Source organism: Protopterus annectens, chromosome 6.part0, assembly GCF_019279795.1.
Source record: "Protopterus annectens isolate FY-2018-M chromosome 6.part0, PAN1.0, whole genome shotgun sequence".
NCBI lineage: Eukaryota > Metazoa > Chordata > Ceratodontiformes > Protopteridae > Protopterus > Protopterus annectens.
The window spans coordinates 1,125,684,035-1,125,707,946 of NC_056737.1; the positions used below are offsets into that span (position 1 = coordinate 1,125,684,035).

Here is a 23,912-nt window from a genome sequence, read left to right on the forward strand (position 1 = left end):
AATATGTGACATCAACAAAACCTGCTGGAGAGACATGGTTTGTCTCCCCCATCTCTGGAATAGACTCCCCATACACGTCAAACAGAGCACCTTACTGACCCTCTTCAAGCACAGCCTTGATGAGTGGATGGGTAACCACAAATTTGTCCCAGGGGTTCCACCAGTGTCCCTCACTGACAGGGGCGACAGGTGCTGACTGAGGTTTCTTTTTGGGGATAAACTCTTGGCTTGGCGTGTAAGGGCCCCAGGGCTATTAGCCTAGTAATCTCCTATGATCCTATGTGATAAAGGTTGTGAGGAAGCCTTCCAGTCATCACAGTTATTCTGCTAAGGAGTGGGGAAATGTCTCATGATGCCTGCTTAAACAGCTGTTCAAGGGTGCCCCTTGTCTTTTCTCTTCCTTGAAGAATGTCTGTTGTCCTAGGGTCTAAATTTCCTGAGCCACAGTTCTGTTCATCCACTGTTTAAACTCACTAGTTTAGCAGATCTAAATTCTGTCTTTTAAAAGACAAGATTATTTATGGCTATTACTTTACTGTGTGCTACCAGGAGGCATACACACCCCTGAATGTTGAGATATGAGAAAGCAAACTTTGCTGAACTGAGGATAGCAGAGGTGGAAATCCATACATTTACATACTGCAGATTTTTCTCACAGATCATTTGATATGGTGAGCACATATCTTTTATACTGCATGGAAAATGGTATAATTTTAATATTGTTTCTGACACTGTTTGTGTAATATCAATTTTCAATCAAAATTAAGGTACGTAATAAAAAAGTGACTACTTTTGGAAACATTTTCTTTTAACTTATTTTATTTATTTATTTAACATTTGATGTTATGTGATCCTATCTCGCCTACATTCTGTACTGATGGGTTCGGAGCCGATCCCTCGGCTCCGACTCGGCACGCTTATGCTATAGAGCGAGGCCTCTTATTGGCTGAGCTATCTTTATCCCAGGATGCACCACCACTAATCCCCCAGATCTCGTTTGCCGCTAACAAGCTTAGACGCGGTCTCAACTTGGCTGGGCTAAGTACTATATATTTAGGCTTTTTCCTGTCACAAATTTCCTTACTTTGAACCCAAAAGCTGTTTTAACAGCTATTGTTGTTATATTAGTGTGATTGGTGAATTTCTGTTGGAAAATTCGTGATTTTTTTAGTCAGGGAAGGTTTCCCGTTTTAGTTAGAGGGGCCTTCCCCTGTTGCTTTGCTGCTTGTGTCTCTTTCTTGGGTCAAGTACCCGTTTAAGTTAGAGGGTCTTGACTCTCTTTCTTTTTTTCTGTCTGTTTAACTGTTTAGTTTAAAAAAAAAAAAAAAAATATATAAATTTGTTAAAGTTGTTGGATTTAACTTTACCTTTTGACTAAGTTGAGTGTTTTTTCACTTAGATAGGTTCTGTGGTAAAGCAGTTATGTCTAAAGAACACAAACCCTCCGGGTTTAAGAAATGCACGAGGTGTGGTTTTAAAATGTCCATAACGGACGACCACTCCTCGTGCGTCTATTGCTTAGGTGCTAAGCACCTACAAGAGTCGTGTAGTGTGTGCCACGCGTTCTCTTCTAGAGTCCTCCAGGAGAGGAAGAACAAATTAATCCTCAAGGGATTAATCAAGCCTTCCTTCGAGGAGGCTTTATCTTCCTCTCCGTCTCCTTCTAAAAAGAAGAAAGCATCGGCTCCGACCAGTCAGTCGGAACCGACCGCAAAAAAATCTAAGCAGACTTCTCCATCGGCTCCACGGACTTCGGAGCCGAGGTCGGAACAGTCTGCCTCGATGCCTCCAGCCTTGACCCCTCTGGTTTCGGAGCTGAGGTCTGGGGCATCGAGAGGCGGGTCACCCTCATCGGCTCCACTGATATTGGAGCCGATAAGGGTTACCGGCTCAGACTCTTCCCCCTCGGAGCCGAAGTCCTTATCGGCACCGAGGGAAATTTCCTTGAAACCTTCCTCGGAGCCGATAGTTGTTGAGTCCATTCGGAGCCGGTCCCCGAGCCCTTCGGAGCCAATGGAGAAATCGGTTCGGGCCCGATCGGTATCCTCTAGATCATCCAATATGTCTGATTCGGACATCGACAGGGTGCTCCTTCGACTCTTCCAGTCTCCGGTGTGCCAAAAGCTAGTTTCGGCTCCAGCCCATTTGGCTTCGGAGCCGATGGTCCACTCCCCGACTGTGGTTCCTCCTCCAACAGCTTCGGCACCGTTGGAGCCGGTTCTGGTGGAACCTGTGGAGGTGTTAGGGTTGGGCCCGACCCTTGCTCCAACTCCGGCTCTTGGGTCGGAGTTCAGTACATGGACTTCTTCCTTCGGCCCCGGGGGGAGGCTTCGGGATTGATGCTTTCGGTCCCAAGTCTCCCTCTTGGTGCGTCGGCGGCGGGAGTGCCGTCCACTGTCATGGCCACGGAGGTGGGACCCTCCCAGGATTCTGGTGGTCCCGCCTTCAGGGCTATGAGGAGTGCATTAGCCAAATCTTCCTTGGCTACCTCCATGGTTTCCCCAGCTCCTTCCATGCATATGGAAACTGGGTCGTTGGCAGTCCCCCTGTCCTTAGACAGCGGAGCCCCCGGGCCTCAGGTTACCCCCGCTGGGGTTTCTCCCCCTCCTTAAGGTCCTTCTGAAGCCTCTTCGGAAGAACCCCCCAGGAAAAGATCGTGCAAGAGGAAGCACGTTGACTCCCCTGATGAGTCTCTGACATCCAACACTGATCTCGATGATGCAGAGGGGTCCCCTAAGTCTTCCTCGGATGATGTCTCCTTTGCAGACATCCTGGAAGCCCTAAAACAACGAGGCGGCTGGCAGTCCAAACCTCCCTCTGCTGATGAGTCGGTGTTCCTGAAGGCCTTCGGGGTTCAGCCCTCCGCCTCCTGGGTGTCTCCGCCCTTCGACGAGCTCTTAGATTTGATCTGTCGAAGGGCGTGGGAACACTCAGACTCTGTGGAACCGGTGCCTGCTCGTCCGAACAAATTTCTCTCGGCGCCCCCTGATAGAGAGTTCCTAACTAAAGGTCTGGCTGTAGATGCTTTGGTGGTGGCGGCATCTGCTACCCAGCAAGATGTAGCAGAGGCTTCTACGTCCGTCCATCCTCCTAATAAGGAGTCTAGGAGCATGGATCGATGCGAAAGCGCACCCTCAGTTCAGCGGCCTTTACACTGAGGTCCTTGAACTACCTTACGCACTTTACCAGATTTCAGAGGGATCTGATTAAGGAGCTATCCGATACCCTCTTGGGTAACCTGCCTGAGAAGCTGGCCCAGACAGTTGGCTCTCAGCTGGCTACAATGTCGTCCATTTCGAACTCGTCCATGAGGCTCATTTCTTATGCGGCCGAAGGGGCGAGTAGAGCAGCGGGTACGGGCATTGCTCTACGGAGACAAGCCTGGCTCCGTCTGTGTCATTTCGCGGAGGCCTTTAAGTCTTCATTTGCCGACACCCCCTTTGACGGGTCCTCCCTGTTTGGACCCAAGGTAAAGGACACACTAACCCGCTGTGAACAGGAGGGTAAGACTCTGACTGCCGTAGGGGCACGATTTTCCACTCCCTTTCGGCCTTATCCCAAGGCTAAAAGAGGAGGGAAAATGTGGTTCCGTAGATCTCAGAAGCCTTACCCCTCTCAGCAGGAGGGTTCCCCTTCCAGAGGCAGAGGAAGATGCCGTCCCAGAGGCGGCAGAGGCCCTCGCAACACTGGAGACCGCGAGTCCTTTCGTGGCTCTTCAGCCTTTCATAGTCCCTGAGGGATTGCCCGGCTGTGCTGCTCCGGAGCCAGTCGGGGGTCGTTTCTCGAAGCACCTAAAGGCCTGGGAAGATATCACTCAGGACCGATGGGTGCTTCGGATTATCGCCGGAGGTTACTCCATCCCATTCTCTCACCCCCCCCCCCCAGTCCAAAACAATCCCGGACCCGCCACCCAGTCAACGGGATACCGCAGCCTCAGAAGTTTCAAAGCTGCTGCAAAAAGGAGTCATCCAACCGGTCCCCGCAGACCAGGTCGGATTAGGGACTTTCTCAAGATTCTTTTTGGTGCCAAAAAAGACCGGGGACTTGAGGCCCATTTTGGACCTCAGCATCCTAAACCGTTCAGTCAGAAAGTCCAAGTTCCGAATGGTCACCCTACAAACCATTCTCCCATTGCTGGAGAAAGGTGTTTGGATGTGCTCCATAGATCTCAAGGACGTTTATTATCATATCATGGTACATCAAGCGTCCAGGAGCCATCTGCGCTTCAGCCTAGGAGGCAGTCATTTTCAGTTCCGCGCGCTGCCCTTTGGTCTCACCACAGCCCCCAGGGTGTTCACCAAGTGTTTGGCAGTCGTGACTGCTCACCTGAGAAGTCTAGGATTCCAGGTGTTTCCGTATCTAGACGACTGGCTCCTAACTGCCACCTCCAAGCATCTAATTCTGCGGAGCCTACAAGCCACTATATCACTGGGCAATTCCCTTGGAATCACCTTCAATTGGCCAAAGTCTGTGTTGCTGCCATCTCAACGAATAAGATTCATAGGGGTAGAGATAGACTCAAACCAAATGCGGGTCTATCTACCTACAGACAGGATACAAACCATACAGGCTCAAGTTCGAGCCTTACTTCCCAGATCCAAAGCCCCAGCCAGAATGGTCCTGCAGCTATTGGGATCCATGTCCGCCACGGTTCTTCTAGTCCCCTTGGCAAGGTTGCACATGAGAATTCTCCAGTGGCTTCTCTCAGCTCAGTGGTCCTTTCAGGAACTTCCCCTCAGTCACCTTGTATGGATCACGGAATCTTGCAGACGGGACCTACGCTGGTGGCTAGTGCCCTCCAACTTGGATCAGGGACGATCCTTTGTTCTACCTCCTCCGGCGGCCACTTTGTCCATGGACGCCTCCCAGACGGGGTGGGGGGGGGCATTCCCTGGGCAGGTAAGTCCAAGGCAAATGGCATCCGGAAGAGACTTTGCTTCATATCAACATCTTGGAAATGAGGGCAGTACTTCTGTCCCTTCAAGCCCTTCACGATTATCTCCCTCAGGGCGTAATTGCTGTTCACTCAGACAACATGTCAGTTGTTTGGTACCTGAACAAACAGGGAGGGACCAGATCCTATCCTCTTTGCAGAGAAGCCATGAGAGTTTGGGAATGGGCAGTCTCGACCAAACGCTTCCTAGTGGCTACTCACATACCGGGCAAGTCCAATGTGATAGCCGACAGATTGAGCAGGACCATCCTCTCTCCTCACGAATGGTCTCTGAATGTGACAGTTGCAAGTCAGATTTTCAGCGAATGGGGAGTTCCGTGTTGCGACCTCTTCGCGACTCCTCTGAATGCGAAGTGCAAAGAAATCTTCTCCCTAACCCCGGCTCCGGGGAAGAGCCCCATGGACGCATTTGTCCATCCTTGGCCCACCGGCTTGCTTTATGCCTTCCCTCCAGTTCCTCTCCTTCCCAGAGTGATTCAAAAGGCATCTCTCTTGGGGAGAAAAATGATCTTAATTGCTCCTTACTGGCCTCGTCAAGTGTGGTTCCCCTATCTTCGGAAACATGCCCTGGAAGTTCCATGGTTCCTGGATCAGATCCCAGACCTACTGGTTCATCAGTCGGGACTATTCCACCAGTCCCTACACACCTTAAAATTGACGGCTTGGCTCCTCCTCTTCCGACGATAGTCAGGAGTCATACATTGGATCCAGATGTTGTACACATATTATCTTCGGCCCATAAGTCTGCTACAAAGAAACTGTATTCTAGCAAATGGAAAAGATTTGGTATTTGGGCTCAACTCCGGGCCTGGACCCCATTTCTATTCCGTGGCAGAAGTACTAAAATTTCTGACTTCTCTTTTCAATCAAGGCTCTTCAGTTTCTACCATCAAGGTACAATTGGCAGCAATTTCTAATTTTCACGAATCCATAGACCCACCTTTAATGAGCAACAGATTGTGTAAGACCTACTTGAAAGGTGCTGCTCTATTAAGACCTCCGATTTCTCATCCTGCACCTCCATGGGATCTCGATATACTGTTACGCCTTGACTTCTTTCCCTTTGAACCGCAGCTACATGTGATCTAAAGTTTCTATCATGGAAGACAGCTTTTCTGGTGGCGATTACTTCTGCCAGAAGAGTTTCAGAGCTTCAAGCTTTGTCAGTAAAACCCCGCACTTGGTTTTTCACAAAGACAGAGTATCCCTCAGACCAAATCCTTCCTTTGTCCCTAAAGTTTGTTCTACTTTCTGCTTACAACAGTCGTTAGAGCTTCCAGTTTTTTTCCCAAAATACTCTAACAAAGCGGAGTTCATATTCCACACACTAGATGTCCACAGACAGTTACGTTTTTATTTAGACAGGACCAAACAAACAAGGAAAACAGATCAGTTGTTTGTATCCTTTGCAGATAACAAATTGGGCAACGCGGTCACAAAGGTCACTATTGCCAAATGGATCAGGGACTGTATTAATCAAGCTTATTTTTATTCTAACAAAGAGCTTACCACCTCTGTCAAGGCTCATTCTACAAGGGCTATGGCTACTTCGATAGCATTTCATTCTAAGCTTGCTATTAATGACATTTGTGCTGCGGCTACATGGTCTTCCCCGCACACCTTCATTTCCCACTACAAATTAGATGTGGCATCTAGAGGACGAGCTTCATTTGGTTCCACAGTGCTCAGGAGTGTTTTCCAATGAGCCACCCGGGATTTAGGTGCTAGGGACGCTGTCCCATCAGTACAGAATGTAGGCGAGATAGGATCACATAACATCTTTTAGTTATGTGCTCACCATAACTTCAGATGTTTGGGATCCATCTCGCCTACATTCCTAATAACCCACCCTCCTTCCCCCTTCCTTGGAGATCAGAGGATATCAGAAGGTCCGAATCCTGTTGTTTCATTTTGAAACATCTAACAATGGTATATAATCAAGTTGTGCATGTGTGCATGAATGCGGACAAACAAGATCTGGGGGATTAGTGGTGGTGCATCCTGGGATAAAGATAGCTCAGCCAATAAGAGGCCTCGCTCTATAGCATAAGCGTGCCGAGTCGGAGCCGAGGGATCGGCTCCGAACCCATCAGTACAGAATGTAGGCGAGATGGATCCCAAACATCTGAAGTTATGGTGAGTACATAACTAAAAGTTAACCTGGAAAAGTCCGACTCGGAATTAAGTCAATTTTCAGTGGAGGCCCAAGGAGAAACGCTCCAGATGCATGTTTTTGTAATGCAGAATTAGCTAAGAAAAGTTATTTTTTAATAAGTAACAGGGTTGATTAAGGAAGGCACTTTAGTTGTAATAATGAATAAAAGCAATGTTAAATTTGAATAATGTTTTTTGTTTAAACTCACCATATGGACCTAATACATCATTTCATGTCTGAGTGTTTTATTCAGATTGTAACAATCACAGGAATCAAAAGAAAGAAAGATTTCTCTAAAAAGTAAAATATCACATCATGAATTGATTGTTCTAGAGATAGTATATTAATCTTTATATACAGTGTGTTGGGGAAAAAGTGCTGATTATATTTTAGTTATTGGCAAATAATACATCAGCACTGAAGTAATGTGAATTAATGTGCTTCTTTCAGAGTGGTTAGGGTTATTATTATCAACCTACAGTTCACTAAACAGGATCTCTGTTTATAAATCCATGTTACATGTTGTGTCTGTTTTAATTTGCAGTGCTTTCTTTTGATAAAGCCCTCATACAGTGACTTTGCAAAAGCTAATGACATTTGCCAGAGTCATGGAGGCACATTACCAAGCATTTCAAACCAAGCAGAGCAAGGTATGTGCAACATTTCAGCAACTGCATCTACTTAATAGCAAAAAGGGTGTGTATGGTGGTCACACATTTCGCAGGGATGACAGTGGCCTGAAAGATATCTGCTGAATCAGCCTTGCTTGATAAAATATTTAATCAGTTGAGTAGAGATTGAGATCTGTTGAAGCAGTAAGTATGTCCTTTTGTGCAAGTAATTGAAATAGCTTCTGCTTTGTGTATATTAATTCGAAATTGCTGAATAATATGTAGATTTCTGAACTGGGTGAAATCCCTCAGCTCCCTGGTGTATAGATTTTGTCCTCTACGTTCTTTGACTTTTGATTGATCCCAATATCAAACCTTTTCTGAGAATGTGTAAAATGCACTTTTTGTTTATCTTTCACTTTCTGACTTGCAACAATCTCAGATTGAAAATATTTAAGTTTGGAGGGGGGTAAGGTTCTGATGGGGTGCAGGGGGCTTGCCCCATTTTAAAAAAACATGTTTTCAGAGTTTGTTCTTTCTTAGTTCTTGTCATAGGTGATATTTTTAAGGCTTTTGTGATTCCTGCAAATATAGAGTAGCCATACATTGTGAAGTTAATTCATATATTGTTTGTTTGCATATAGATACTTTTGTCATTTTACAGTTGCAACTTTTCCTATTTTAAGTGTTCTTCTTTGTGTGAGTTTGTATCAGTTTAAATGAGTTTAATGCTATATGTTTGCGCATTTGTGTTCAGGTTACTGTGATGCTTGCAAACACAGAATAAACATACATGATGAAGATACTTCCTGTATTTTGAGGATAGCTTCTTGCACAATGCATCCTACTATGTGTTTGTGAATCCTGACAGTGCTTAGTTTAGTCACACTGAAGTGATTCTGTCTTTTCTGATGCAGAAACAGCTTAAGTATTCTATGTTTTCTCCTGTGTGGTAAAGCAACAGAAATATTAATCTAATATGAAGAAAATTGCTCTGGTAATCCATCTTTACATATAGCCAAGGAGATATCCTAAGCTTGATAATAAAGGTGAAAAGTCTGTATGTCAACTTTGTATTGCCAGTTGTACTTTACTGAAAGTATACTGAGTGGGGAACAGATAGAACTGCTGATATGTTACCAGACAACACACAAATAACTGAGACTGGTAGATTTTTCCCTCTTCCTCTACTGCGGAAAATAAAAGTCCCTAAGGAGCACCCCCTGCTCACATTTGTAATCGGTTCATAGGTGAATACTAGGCTAACTTGCCAAAGGACCATTTTAAGCCTAGCCAATAACCCAAGGTGAGAATCAAAGCCTGTACCTTGCACTTGTGTGGCAAAGTGTTTAACCATTATACCAAACCAAGTGTGTTGAATTGTCTGTAGAAATGAATTTGGACTTCCTGTTTTCTTTTCTGTTCTGTACTCTGACCATGTCATCTAGACTCCTCTTTTGCTGCATTCCTCCAGAAATGAAAGCTCTATGGCCCAATGTCTTTCCTTATCACTGTTGAAGAATTCCTTATACCTGTGATATCCTGCCGAGGATAGCCTAACATCCAGTCAGCATACCAGACCCTTTACACCTTCCCAGCAACATATGTCAGACACATGTCTTAAGCACAAGGCGTGAAGTACATGTGTGATGTACGGATGACTAATCCTCAGAACTTCTTTGCCTCTGGTCTGAACACAACTTCCAGATTCAGTCTGTATGCCTTTTCCCAACCTATTTCTTCTACCAAGCCTGTTACGCATAAGTGACCCATTGGGTTTCTTTCCTTTCCTTTTTTCTGCTTCTACCTTGTTTTCATGGCATCCAGGATGGGAAATGTGATTGTGGGAGGCAAATTCCCCATAAAGATGGTCATGAAAAGTGTCTTTCTTGTTTGGGTGCTATGCACAACCATGCTGAATGTGATACCTGTCAGGCATTTGCCCCTAAAACACTTCCCTTTCTATTAATCTGGAAAGCCAGTGTCTGAAGTTATTGACCCAGGGTACCATGGCTGAATCTGCTCACCCTGAAGTGCAGCCACCTCTTATGAAAATAGCTAAAAGAACACACACTGATCCTGCTGCTGTCCAGCCTCCACTGGAAGTCTCCATTGGGTTGGATGAAGAGCCAGAAGACTGGAAGGTGATGACACTGGTTCTATCTGCCATGAACCAGTTGGAGGCCGACATGGAACTGCATGCTTGCACATCCACTGAGGCTGTGCATATGTCTGGTACATATGTTGAGGGGAGAACCACAGCTGATTGTATCTGAAGGACGTAGGGGAATTCTCCAAATTATAGTCAGGATAGAGGTGCCTGGTATCCTCATTGAATCAAGGCATGGCTCTGAGCCTCTTAGATTGTCAAGGCAGATATTCCCTTACAAAACAAATAACGTATGTGGCCACTGTAGCTAAGGATTCACACAAAGAGTGGCAGGACTTTACTTAAGGGATGTTTAATGCCCTCATGGCTCTGAACCCCCCCCCCCCCACAGGGATAGTCTGTCCCTGCTGCTGTTCCTTCTTCCTGGTCATCCACCCCATCTCAGAAGCCTAGGGATTTGATCATCTTCACTATATGAAAACAATTAAAAACTGGAGACCGATAGTATTGAATAAAAAAATGATTATAAGACATTTATGAAAATAATACAAAATAGATCTGAAACTAAAATGGAAATATGGAAGATAGTATATATAGTATAAAGTGGAAGGTTTGTAGAGAATTATTAATGACCGAGAAATTATGAATTTTATTATGAATAGAAAAGATGATGTAAAAATTATGATAGGAGACCTTAACAAGGCATTTGAAACAATTGGGCATGAAATCTTGTGGATAGTAATGAAATAATATAAGTGATAAAGTTAGAAAATGATGTATATCAATGTGTAGTAATAATGAAGTAAAAATACTTGTAAATGGCTGGTTAAACCAAGAGGTACACATGAAAAGTGGTGTAAGACAGTGATGTTCAATGAGTTTTAGACTCTTTGCATTAGTTATGCCTATGATAGTATGTGAAATATATTACAAAATGAAGGAGGTGGAGTATATAACACCTGAAGGGTTAAAAATTCCAGTTCTGTTAACATGTGCAGATCACACTATAATAATTGCAAAAAGCAAAATCTGGATAAAAGAAGTAATAATTTGCCCAAATGAGTGTCTGGAGGTGATAGGGATGACTTTAAATAAAGAGAAACATAAAGGTTTAGTGATGTAGTAAAGATAGGGGGGGTATATAGTACAATGAATGAAATTCCTATGTTAGGTATAACACTGGGAAATAAAGATATAAGGAAAATTCAGTGGGGAAAACAATAGAAGTAAAACAAATTAGGCGTTTCTGGAGAACATATAAATTATCATCCAGGGAAAAAAGGCTTATTTGATAAATTCAGTACTGACAGGAAAATAAAATTAGTGTACTTAGCAAGTGTATTTATGTTGCCAACAGTATTTGGAAAGGAAATATTGCAAATATTTTTTCCTTTATATGGAGCTCTAGATTAAACCCAATAAAAGGAAGAACTTCGTGTTAAATAAAGAAGAAGGAGGTTTAGGGTAAATTAGCCAAGTCATATATGGGCTTCATTACATTTGTACAAACAGTTAAAGTGGAGAAATGAAAAAGACAGTAGATTAGTAGTAGACCTGTATAAATTTGGGGAATGGTAAAAAAGAGTAAAAGAAAGAGTGTATAAATGAAGAAATAAAATTTACCAAGAAAAATATTTTTGTTGGCAGACTTTAAAGATTCCCTGCATGATTTTTCCAGTTCCATTTATATGCTAATTAGCCCATTCCCAATCCGTCATATTTTGTTATTCACAAAAAGCTTCAACTAGAAAGATTTACAAAAGTAAATAGAAAAGATTTGTATTCTTTGGCCTTAACAGGGATATGGACCCCCTTTCTGCTACTGTACCGGCTATCAATTTTCAATGAAGGGGCTAACTATTCTACTGTTAAGGTCCAGTTGGTTGTCATTTCAAATTTCCATCTAGGTGAAAGTAATTCTATCTTAGCTTCTTCTAAAGTAGGTCTTTATACTTTGACCTGTGCTAAAAGATCCTACTCGTCCTTGGGACCTAACTATTATGCTTCAAGCCCTGACCCAAACTCCATTTGAACCTTCAGCCAGGTCAGATCTAAAATTGTCTTCTTGGAAACTATTGTACTAGTCGCCATCACATCATCTAAGTGAGTATCTGAACTCCATGCTCTGTCTTCCAAATCTTCTTACCTGGTTTTCCACAGAGACCAAGTGTGTTTGCGGACCTACCCATCCTTTTGCCTAAGGTAGCTTCTGAGTCCAACATTAACAAGATCATTAACCTCCTAGTTTTTTTTCCAAACTTTTCAAATAAGGGAGGGGTACATACGCATCTATTGGATCTGCATAGACAACTTTGTTTTTATCTCTGTAGAACCAAGGATTTCAGGAAAACTGATCAGTTGTTTGTCTCTCTCACTCCTAACAGACTGGGCAAGTCAGTTTCCAAAGTTACACTGGCCAAATGGTTATCCATTTGTATCTTCTTTGTCTGTAGTAAAAGAGGATGGTCCTTGCCTAGCTTCCTAGAGCTCATTCCATGAAGTTTGTGGTGGTGTCCTCAGCCTTTTGGTTATGAACGTCCATAGATGACACTTGTGTAGCTGCAGCTTGGACTAATGTCATACCTTTACTAAACCTGACTGATCAACTAGCTCTTCTTACTTGGTTCAACCTACCCTCCTCTTCTCAGTAATTAAGTTCCTTTTCTTAATAACAACTTACCTTGTCCTTCTGTACTATTACTTACATCTTCAGAATCTCATTAAGGAGACTACCTTTACTAATATATTGTATAATTTCAGCTCCTACTTTTTCTTTATGACTGCTTGTATACTAATATATTGTATAATTCAGCTGCCATCTTTTTCTTTATGATGTATTGCAACTACATATTATATTGCACTAATTGTATCTGCATATTTTGCACTATGTTATGAACGAATGACCTCTTTGATTATTCTCTGTACTGCACCTGCAATGTTCATTGTATACATTAATTTTTGTATATGTGATTTTGTTTGTTTCCTCGGAGCTTATCTCCCCGGGCCTGTACTGAAAATGGACATATGTCCAGTTAGACTAGCCCGGTCAACAAATGTAAAATAAATAAATAAATAATAAATAAATAATTTATTGCTTATTACAAATTGGATTGGTTTCAAGGAACAGAGCTGACTTTGGCTCTGCATACTCTGGAATATCCTTTTTTAATTCTCCAAGTCATTTGGGTTCCTAATACCATGATGGGAATGGACCCCATTCTTAAATCAACGTATGATTAAAGCTCATGAAATTAGTATTGTTTCAGTCTTTGATGTTAGCCAGAAGTGCTCTGCGCAGCACCCGCAATGTGCCCAGTAATGACTACTGCAATTTGTACAAAGTTACATGTATCGGTAACATATCTAAGTATGATTGTGAATTAAAACTCAAAAAAACAGCAAAAAGCAAACTTGGGTGCAAAGGAAACAAATGATTTTAGTCCTTTCGTTCTATTTTAATGCTTTCAGAACTTCATCAGAAAAACATTTTCTGATGACATTCTGAATGCATTAAAATCAAACGAAAGTGCTACAATCTTCATTTGTTTCCTTTGCACCCATTTTTTGAGTTTTTATGATTGTGAATTGTTTTTTGTAATACTACTACTGGAACTGTCTGGCTTCTTCCACGAAGACCTCGTTTCTGCCTGCAAATCCTAGTATTTTATGACTTTGTGTCTCTCTGTACGTAAGACACCGTAGTCAGTGGGCATAGTAGTTCCAGTGATAAATGCTACTTCTGTCTTCTTTTCATGGATTACTATATCTGGTTTTCTCGCATCTATTTTTTGAACTGTTGGTTATGCATGATCCCATGTGTAATAAACTTCATCATTTTCTATGTTGCTTTGTGGCTGATGTTTCCAGTGTTTTTCATCAAATTTAGTATTATAATGTTTGTACAATCCCTAGTGCAACATACTTGCCACATTATTATGCCTTTCAGTATGCAGTCCTTCTGCCATTAGTATATCACAGCCAGCAGCAAGATGTGTGACTGTTTCCAATTCTGTTTTACAAAACCTACATTTGTCTGCTTCTCCCACATGTTCAAAGAACTTTGTAAACCGACCTGTTACTAGTCTACTATCTTGAGCCTCCAATATTAACCTTTTGTCTTTTGGTTTAAATTCACCTCTCCTTAACCATTCCTGTATTTGATCCTGATCAACATGAGGTTGTTCCAAGAGTTTTCTGTACTTGCAGTTATGTTTATGTTTTTTCCACATTTCTTACCTTCTCATCTGATCCTTCACCTTATGTTCTTTCTTTTGTGTTTTGGCTTATTCATTTGCTGCCTGATTGTTATCTACTTCTGGTTTGATTTCCATTCCCGCTTGACTGCAATATGCTACTGCTAAACTAACCAAGGAAGTCATTTTAGACTTCTTCTCCTCATGTTTCGAAACTTTCACTACATTTGGGTCTTGTGATGTCAGCAGATATATGCAGTCCTGCGATTGCAGATTGGTACATGTAATCGATTTCGAGGAGGCCCATACCTCCTTCAAAAATGGGAATGTATAATTTTCATATGCAATGATTTTTATAAATCATTTGATGAGCATGAAGCATCCTTCTTGTTTTTCTGTCCAACCTATCCAGCACCTTTTGGGGCCAGTCCATCATTCCAAAACTGTAAGTTAGAACAGGAAGAGCAAATTGGTTTATAGCCTGGACTTTGTTCCTAGATGTAAATGCTGTTTTCAGTATTAAGTCTTATAAAGTATTCCTTACTAAGTTTTACTCACATTTGTTCATGTTTTATTGATACTTCATCAGTTCCCAAATAGTTTTGCTCTCCCTTTTACTCAAGTTCTTTTATATCATATTTCTGTACCAAAATTGTGTTTTCTTGATGCTGCGGCTTTTCTGCTTTAAAGGTTGCTTTTGCACATTTATCAAGACCAAATGACATTCTTACATCATCTGAAAAAGTTTTTACCACTTGCAGTTGTGCTTTCAGTTCCTCATCTGATGAACTCTACAGTTTTAAATTGCCTGATAAGTCTTTGCACTTTGTTGTTTTCCAGGCGTCAGATTGTAGCCATGACCTAATCTATTAACTAGACAACTTAATGGGTTGATGGCAAGACAAAAGAGCAGCAATGACTGGAGTCAGCCTGGAATATCCCCCTTTGAATTTTTATCCCTGAAGTAATAATTTGTTCTTTATCATGGCTTAACTGCAAAGTGGTTTGCCCCTGTTTGTTGGCCACTGTAATGTAATCGATTAGTGCAGGGTGTATCTTGTACATTTTTAAGCACTCTTTTATCCCAGAATGTGGGATACTGTCAAATGCGTTTTTATAGTCTGTCCAAGCCATACTTAGATTCTTCCCCTTTTTACAGTTCTCCATTGTAACTTTATTTAACATCAAATGAGCCTTTGTTCCATATGACTTTTTTTTATTACCCCTTTTGTTCTGTTGCCATGATTGAGTTTTCTTCTAAACAACTGTAAACTCTATTGGCATCAATTTCCAGTGTATAGTTTATACATCATTGGAAAGCTAGTTATTGGTATACAGCTTGCAGGTTTGCTTTTAAGTAGGAGTATTGTTTTTCCTATTGTTAACTAGGCTGGTATCTGTTCAGGGAGCACATATAAATAGCTGTTACTCAGGGCTAAATCTTCATGTAAAGATGTTATACCTTTAGCCAGAAGTTAGGTACTGTATCTGGGCCTGGGATTTTTTCAGTTAGGTGTCTTTCGTAACTTTGTTTCAATCTCTCTGGCCAGTACTTCAACCCATTTCTGTACATTTGACCTTATTCATTCTTTTACTTCTTCTATCCATTTACCATCTTTGTTATGTTCCACAGGATCTTCATAGATATTTCTCTGATATATATCTGTTTCTTCTTCTTTTGGTTGTGTTTCAATTCTTTTTCCCTTTTTTCCCAATTCTCTATAAAACTTTTTTTGGGTCATCAATAAATTGCTTATTTTGAACTTTTCCTTTATATTTATCTGCATATCTCCTAAGTTTTTTGCCTGAACTGATTGTTTTAGTTTATTATTTGTGATAGTGCACGATAGATCCTGATCTGTTCTGACAATGCTCATTGCTTTTATCACATCTATCTTTCTGAGCATTTTTGTTGATCTGTTCCATCTTCTTTACTCTTTTAACAGTGACACTTCTTGCCTTAATTGCTTTATAGTGTACTCTGTTTGATACTTCCATGATGACATTCAATTTCTCCCCTTCCTTTCCCTTACTACCCAGTGTTTTTGTAGAAAGACTTTCCCTGTTATTAATTTTTTGTTATTTAATAAGAGATTAGACATGCAAAAAGTGGACTAAAAGGAATATCCAAGTTGGCAAATCATCTAGTCATGCTTGGAAAATATGTGAATAGATAGGAAAAGCTGAACCCAGTTGTCACAGGAACATAGCAGTATCAAAAATGTAAAAAAAGAAAGAAAGAAAGGAGCAGGAGGATATTTTTTCTGTGCATCAACAAATGTAGTATTTTTGTTGATTATCCTGTACAGATTACTAAAACGTAAGAACTGGAGTGGTTATCCCATCAAACCACATCACGCAGTAAAATCGGAAAAGCTAGCCTAATGTTAAGGGAGTCAGATCACCTACCTTTATGTGATGAAAGCATTTAACAAGGAAACAAAAAAAGAAAATTCATGTACAATTTTGAACAGAGGTAGAAAGAGATTTTGAATGGGCATTTAAAAAATTATGTAAAAAAGTACTGGACTTTGCAAACGTTTACAACAGAAGAGGTTTATGGACTGGTGGCTGAGATTGTAATATTGTGATAAAAATAGAAACAGAAAGAGAAAGAATTATACATATGTGATGTCCCTCCTCTTGACCAGTAATCAAGGAGCCTCAATCCTCACCCATGACATCGGTGAGGGACATTCACTTTGAACAAAAATACATACACTCAGTATTTTCAGATGCAGCTGTTTGCACCAAGCTCAATTTCCCTTAAAAGCACACGAGGAACACACTCCAGACCTGGGGCTAGACTTCCTGTCTAGGCCCTAGAAAAGTCTCCACCTTTCTTTCTGGAGAAACCAGTACTCTGTGTCCCTGTTTCAAGTAGCTGACACACACACACTCTACGGTTTTATTTTCACAGATGTGCCCCCCTCTGCCCAGCCTATAAGGTAGATTCACTGCCACCAGCCAGCTACTTTAAGGTTCTTACAATGGTACCCAGTTATACTGAGTGAAATTAATACTAATACCATTGGTAATATTGACAGGCCATGATGGTGCAGTGGTTAACGTTGTCGCCTCACAGCAAGAGGTTCTCCGGTTCGATTCTCGGTTGGAGCGCTTTCTGTGTGGAGTCTGCATGTCCTCCCCTCGGTTGAGTGATGTTCAAAGACATGCAGGTAGGTGCGTGCATGAATAGGTGTGCCTTCTTTGAAGGTTAGGCATCTGGCTGGCATCTTGGCACCGTAAAAATCCACTGGCAATCATTAGCGGACTGGAGTTACACTGTGACGACTCCTAACTGGGAAAAGCCGAAAGACAAGACCAATGTTAATATTGACAAAACAGCAAGGCTTTCAGTAGCAGCCAGATTGTCACCAAATAAATATAAGCACTCTCAGAGGTTAGAATATTCTCTAAAAGGCCAGCCCCAATGAAAAGTTTAAATGTGTTTAATAGTAAATAAAAGAACCTGAAAATAGTAAATATCTATTTACAATGAAAAGCAGAGTTTCAATCACAGGAATTATTAAAAATAACACACCTGGATAGATTTACACAGGTACAGAAAAAATACTTAGTTAATCTCACTATATTTTCCTGAATAATCTAAAGAATTACTATTCCCTGGTTTCTTACTAAAGCAAGGCAAGATGAAGTGGGTGAGTGATCCTTCTTTGTCAGGTTTCAAAAACAGACTGTTCTGAGACTTCTTTCTCATTAAGTATTAAAGCATCATTTCAGTGCTGGCTTACATAATGACATCACACACATCTGGTCATCTGACTTCTGGTTTCCACACTACCCCCTTTACTAGAAATTGAACTAGAATCTAGCACATATGTGTCAGAATACACACACACAGAGTTTTGCTAAGATGTGTTTTAACATTTGTAAGCTATAAAACCATTTCAACAACTTCTACCCTTCCAATGTAGCAATTAGTTCACCCCTAAGGATAATACAATAGGATTCCTAGCACTGGTTTTCACAGACATTTTGTCTCTGGCTGCAATCAGAACTGTAAGATACGATCTTTATGGCCTAAACCAGGTAATTTAATTTCAGACTATTTTTCAAAATTAGCTGGACTGAGAGTAGCCTCTTCTCTTCCAGTATCCTCTGTTACAGTATATTCATTTCAACAGTTACAATACAGTCTGACATCCAGGTGTATTTCGTTTCTGGCCAGCAAGACCCATTTCTGGTACATTTTTAACAACAAGCAGCTTTAAATTACATTTTCAACACAAGCACCTGTACAAATCAGTTTGATATACAAATGACATATAATTCTTTATACAATTCCAGGTAGCTACGCTGGCATATATTACACATCTACTACCCTACTTCTTACGGCATAGCTGGCAATATTTCACATCATCAAATCCCCCCCCCCCCACCTTGAAGACTCAAGCTATTTTTTCCAGTGACCCTGGAGAAAAGTGGCTTGAGAGAAGTGAGCCTGTCTGGGAATACAATAACCCATACCCTGTCTTGAGAGCTAGGCTCCATCTTAAAGGAAAATTCCGCCTTGGAACTAAAAAGAACTAAAAACATCTAATTTTCACTCTGTCTTTGTTTTCTGAGTTATTTTAACATGCCAAAATCAATCTGATTCTTATAAAACCAAGCATTATAAATGTAGAGGAGAATAGGGGGTTCGTAAAATACTCAAGACAACCCAAAAATATTTTTTTGGAAAAGGATATTTGATAAGTAACTGTGACAAAAGAAAATGTTATATTTGTGGGAAAATGGGACATGATGCAAAACATACAAATGTAAATGTTATAGATGTAACAAAATTGGATATTTATGGATGGATTGCAAAAAATGTAAATTAGAGTAAGAAAAAAGAGAAAATGAACAAATAGACTAAATTTTAATAGTAGTAGAAACAGGAGGAAAATTAGATGAGAAAAATAATAAAGACATAGAAGAAGGTTCTGAAATAAGTGATGAAGAAATAAATTGGGATGTGGTAAGAGAAAAAAAATTCTACTGGTAAAAGGGTAAAAGCAAAAGACAATTTAAAGCGGCAGATGCAAAAGAAGAAAGATAGGAAATGGATGAAAAACAATCCCCTGGATTCTCAAAAGCTTGCACGGAGTGCAAGATTAGTGCAGGAGCTCACGCAGGCAGTATGTCTGCTGTGCGATCCAGGAACAGCCTGCAGAGGCATGCACGAGAGCTCCTGCACTAATCCTGCACAAATGAAGCCCTGGTATGCAAATCATCCCATTTGCAGGAGAAATCCATGCAAATGAGTTAATTTAGCAATCCAGGAATCCTGAAATAGTCCGTGCAAGACTAGTGCTATCTGCAGAAATGTACTCGGTTAGTAACCGAGTACATTACTGCAGAATCCAAAACAGAGCTATGACAGCTCCAAATAAAGGCTGCATATTATTGAGGAAGCATGCCAATGGCCAAGTATAAGGCCATTGGCATTGCAAACAATAAAAAAAAATCAACGTTTATTTTTTTTCGCCGATGGCTGTTTAAGCATAGGGCAGCAGCGCGCAAACAGGATCGGGGAGAAAATAAACCTAAAATAAGCATTCTAACTAAAATCCGTATTCTGCCATGTAAGTCAATGGCAGGCAGAAGACAACCTGGCCAGCGAATAGTGGTTGCTAAGGGGGGAGGCTCACTGTGAGACATGCAACTATGCATTAGCAGGCAATCCTATGCAAATGAGGGGAAGGATAGTGAATCCCAGTTTTCCCCAGCATGTGAGGCAGGTCCCAACAGTGTAAGAGTATGAATAGCTGAGTGCAAGACTAGGAGGTAGGTGACATCATGGGGGTGTTAGGCATACTGTAAGCGGATTGGAGCCCTGTGGCTCGGGTTTGCTCCTAGCTTAGCTAGGAGGTGTGTTTAAACCTGCCTAGCACTCTTTACAAAGTGTAAGTGGGTGTGCGCTCCGCACACCGGGTTTTACAGGAAGAAAAAGGAAGTTAGACCAGGAAATAGCAGCAGTGTGTACATTTGAGCACTCTGTTTGCGTGGCACGCACATGGGCTTAAACAGGGAGGCAATGGGAAGGGAAAACAGCAGTAGGAAGGTAATCATGGAGAACTAGCTTAGCTGGCAGGTGAAATGCATCAGAATCAGCCAGTTACACAGGCAGCAGACCAGCCCAGCCCAGCACACCACTATAAACTATGCAAGCACCTTTCCCCTTGTTTTTTCCCCAAAACTCTGTACCACTGGTGTATACGAACGGGGAAATTTTACAAAATGAAAGCAAGACAAAAAATGTTAGGGGCTGCTTTTGCTATCATAAACCAACATGTGCAAGAGGCTGAGGGTGGTGAGGATGTGAATGCTGCCGAGTAACCCACAGTGAGGAGACGGAGAAGAGTGTACAGACCCAGGGTAACCTACCAAGAGCTATATGAGCTGGAGATAGTGAAGTGCTATAGGGTGGACAGGGACCTCCTGCAGCAAATTGTTGAGCTGTGCCGGCCACGTCTCACACACAGAACTAACAGAGGGGAACCCATCCCAGTGGATACCAAGGTATTTGTAGGCCTAAGAATACTAGCTACAGGTACCTTCCAAAAGCCAGCTGGGGATATGATGGGGATTTCACAGGCATCAGCATCCAGGATACTCCACCAGTTCCTGGATGCATGTCAGCACATGTCGGTGAGCACGTATATTTCACCAACACCCCGTTGGCCAGCAATATGCATCTCTTCCACCAAATAGCAGAATACCCTGAGGTAGTGGGTGCAATAGACTGCACGCACATATGCATCAAAGCACCACTCAGTGAGCGGGGTAGGGTCTACATCAACCGCAAGGACTTCCCCTCCATCAACTGCCAGCTTGTGTGCGATGCCCAGGGCATAATAATGAACATGTTTGCTGGCTGCCCTGGAAGCTATCATGATTCCCATATCTGGAATCTGATGCAGCTGTACCAGAGATTTGCCAATGGAGACATCCCACACGGTTACCTAGTGGGGGATGCTGGATACGCACTGAAGCCATGGTTGATGGCACCCGTCAGAAATGCACACACACCCGAACAAGAACTACATAGTGAGGCACACGCGCAAACAAGAGTCATAATAGAGCGTGTGTTTGGGATGTTCAAGTCACGGTTCTAGTACCTGGACACATCCAGTGGAGCCTTGCAGTACTCACCAACTACATGCGCCCAAATTGTCCTTGTATGTGCCATGCTACACAATATGATCCTGCAGAAACAGCTGCATCAGGAACAGCATGGGGCAGGGCCACACAGCCCCCCACCATTGCCAAGGCCTGCACAGGCACATTGTAACTTGGAGGATGAACAACCTAAGCCCTCCCCAGTAGGCAGGAGGAGGCATACGCAGTATGCCCTGGCCTTGGCAAAGAAGCAATGCATAGCACATGCACTGACACAGTAGGGACCCAGGGAATGACACCTCTCTCTGACACGCACATACAGTAAAAGGGGTGCTAAACATGACATGACACTACCAGTGCTCAACCATGTGTAGGGAGTGTACTATGTGCATCCGACATAGGCAGCCCTGCAGCACCACCCTCAATACTGGGACACCCACAAGGTAAGGGACTCACACATGCCAGTTGGGGGGGGGGTTTACATACCCAACAACAGTCACAGCCAGCAGGACAGGTGTAGACAAACACAAACAAATGCTGTACTATGGCCTTTGAATGAGGCCTATGGGTAACCTCCCCCCCAGACCTACACAGACAGACTACAGCAGGCCAGGCAGTTGGATATCAGTTGTGAAGGCTAGAAAGTCAGAAACTAATATGTAGGTAATTAAAAGCTAACATCTGTAGTACACTGGTATGCCTCTAGACAGCACAATAGGTAAGACTACAGACTGAAATGGAGTACTCGACATACCAGTACACTCCTAGCAAATGTGTACAAATGTCAGGTGTGGCTCCCCCCATCCTACGTAGACTTATAGTAACAGTCATGTGTGCCCCCCATTCCTGTGTAGAAATGTAGAAATAGTCAGGTGTGCCCCCCATCCTAAATAGAAATATCGTAACAGTCAGGTGTGCCCCCAAACCTGTATAGAAATGTAGAAACAGTCAGGTCCCCCCACCCCCACCCCGCTGTGCGGAAATGTAGCAACAGTCAATGCCAACTGACCTATGGTTACCATGCAGACACATCATGCTACCTGTCAGTGTACAACACAAAGGTCAGCACCGCAGTACAAACTACCTGGACTTGATCCACACATGCAATACAGACGGCCATACTGGGCATGTTCATACACTTAAACACATGAAGGCCATGTCTGCAAACACCACTTGACCAGACATATCTGGCAGTCGCAGTTCTTAGTGCAGACACATCAGTATGCACCACTCCTGCCTTGCACACACAGTGGATAGGAATACAGACATATATGTAACGACAACACACTATAATAAGCCAAAGGCAGATAGACATAGATGTGTGGAAGAGGGTGACCATGACAAGGAGCCATCCAGGCCTGTCCCACCCAGCACCCAGCTAAAGGGCCCCAAACACATGAGGTGCAGATGTCACCCACTGCAGGTAATAGCCACCAGTATCTGTCAGCATTACAGACTATGTGGTGCACGTGCCAACTGTGCAACATGACTGTAGAAGGAAGTAGTCATCTAACAGCTGCATACATGTACCTGTGACATATGACCCTGTGTGCCTGCATGTGGTGTGTCAACCCCTAGATGAATGGGTTATGGCCCATGCACACACCACCCTCCCTATAGCCCTACTATGACAAACCTGCTGAGGTCATCCAATGTGAAATACACTTTTGGGAGAGATGTAGCCCAGTAATATTTGTGGCGTGTCCCATAACTTTGTACTGCTGTAGTGTGATAAACTAGTTAGGTAGGAGTTCTAACCCCAGACTTGGCAACTGTGAGTGTGAGTGTGTGTTTGTGTGCATGTCTGTCTGTTTCTGTGTAGAGAGCAATGCTTTTTAGGCTACTCACACTCCTTACAATTCATATACTCAACTTTGGCAAGGCTGCTGATGTCACACACCTAGAAATACACCTCTGGGAACATTGTAGCCCAGTAATCTCCATAGCGTGTCTTGTAACTGCGTACTGCTGTAGTCTGATAAAGTAGTTACATAGGTGTTCTAACCCAGAATTGACAACTGTGTGTGAGTCTGTGTCTGCGTTTGTGTGCGTATCTGTCTGTCTCTGACTGTGTAGAGAGCAATGCTTTTTAGGGTACTCACACTCCTTACAATTCATATACTCAACTTTGGCAAGGCTGCTGATGTCACTCACCTAGAAATACACCTCTGGAAAGGTTATAGTCCAGTAATCTGTGTAGAGTGTCCTATAACTGCATACTGCTGTAGTGTGATAAAGTAGTTAGGTAGGTATTCTAACCCCAGACTTGGCAATTTGTGTGTGTGTGTGTGTGTGTGTGTGTGTGTGTGTGTGTGTGTGTGTGTGTGTGTGTGTGTCTTTGACTGAGTAAAGAACAATACATTTTAAGGTACTCACACTCCTTACAATTCATAAACTCAATTTTGGCAAGCTGCTGATGTCACCCACCTAGAAATACACCTCTGGGAAGGTTGTAGCCCAGTAATCTCAGTAGCGCATCCTGTAACTGCATATTGCTGTAGTGTGATAAAGTAGTTAGGTAGCTGTTCTAACCCCAGACATGGCAATTGTGTGTGTGTGTGTGTGTGTGTGTGTGTGTGTGTGTGTGTGTGTGCGTCTGACTGTGTAGAAAACAATGCTTTTTAGGGCACTCACACTCCTTACAATTCATATACTCAACTTTGGCAAGGCTGCTGATGTCTCCCACCTAGAAATACACCTCTGGGAAGATTGTGGCCCAGTAATCTCTGTAGCGAGTCCGGTAACTGTGTACTGCTGGAGT

The 23,912-nt window shown here is 42.5% G+C and overlaps 1 protein-coding gene across 1 annotated transcript in view; it reads left to right on the top strand.

Annotated features, from left to right (window-relative positions):
• LY75 (lymphocyte antigen 75) overlaps positions 1 to 23,912 on the top strand; it is a 3,856,564-nt gene that overhangs the window by 2,616,935 nt on the left and 1,215,717 nt on the right. The window contains exon 22 of the mRNA XM_044074746.1: positions 7,654 to 7,759. Within this exon, the coding sequence (XP_043930681.1) occupies positions 7,654 to 7,759 (106 nt within the window). The remainder of the gene's footprint in view (positions 1 to 7,653; positions 7,760 to 23,912) is intronic.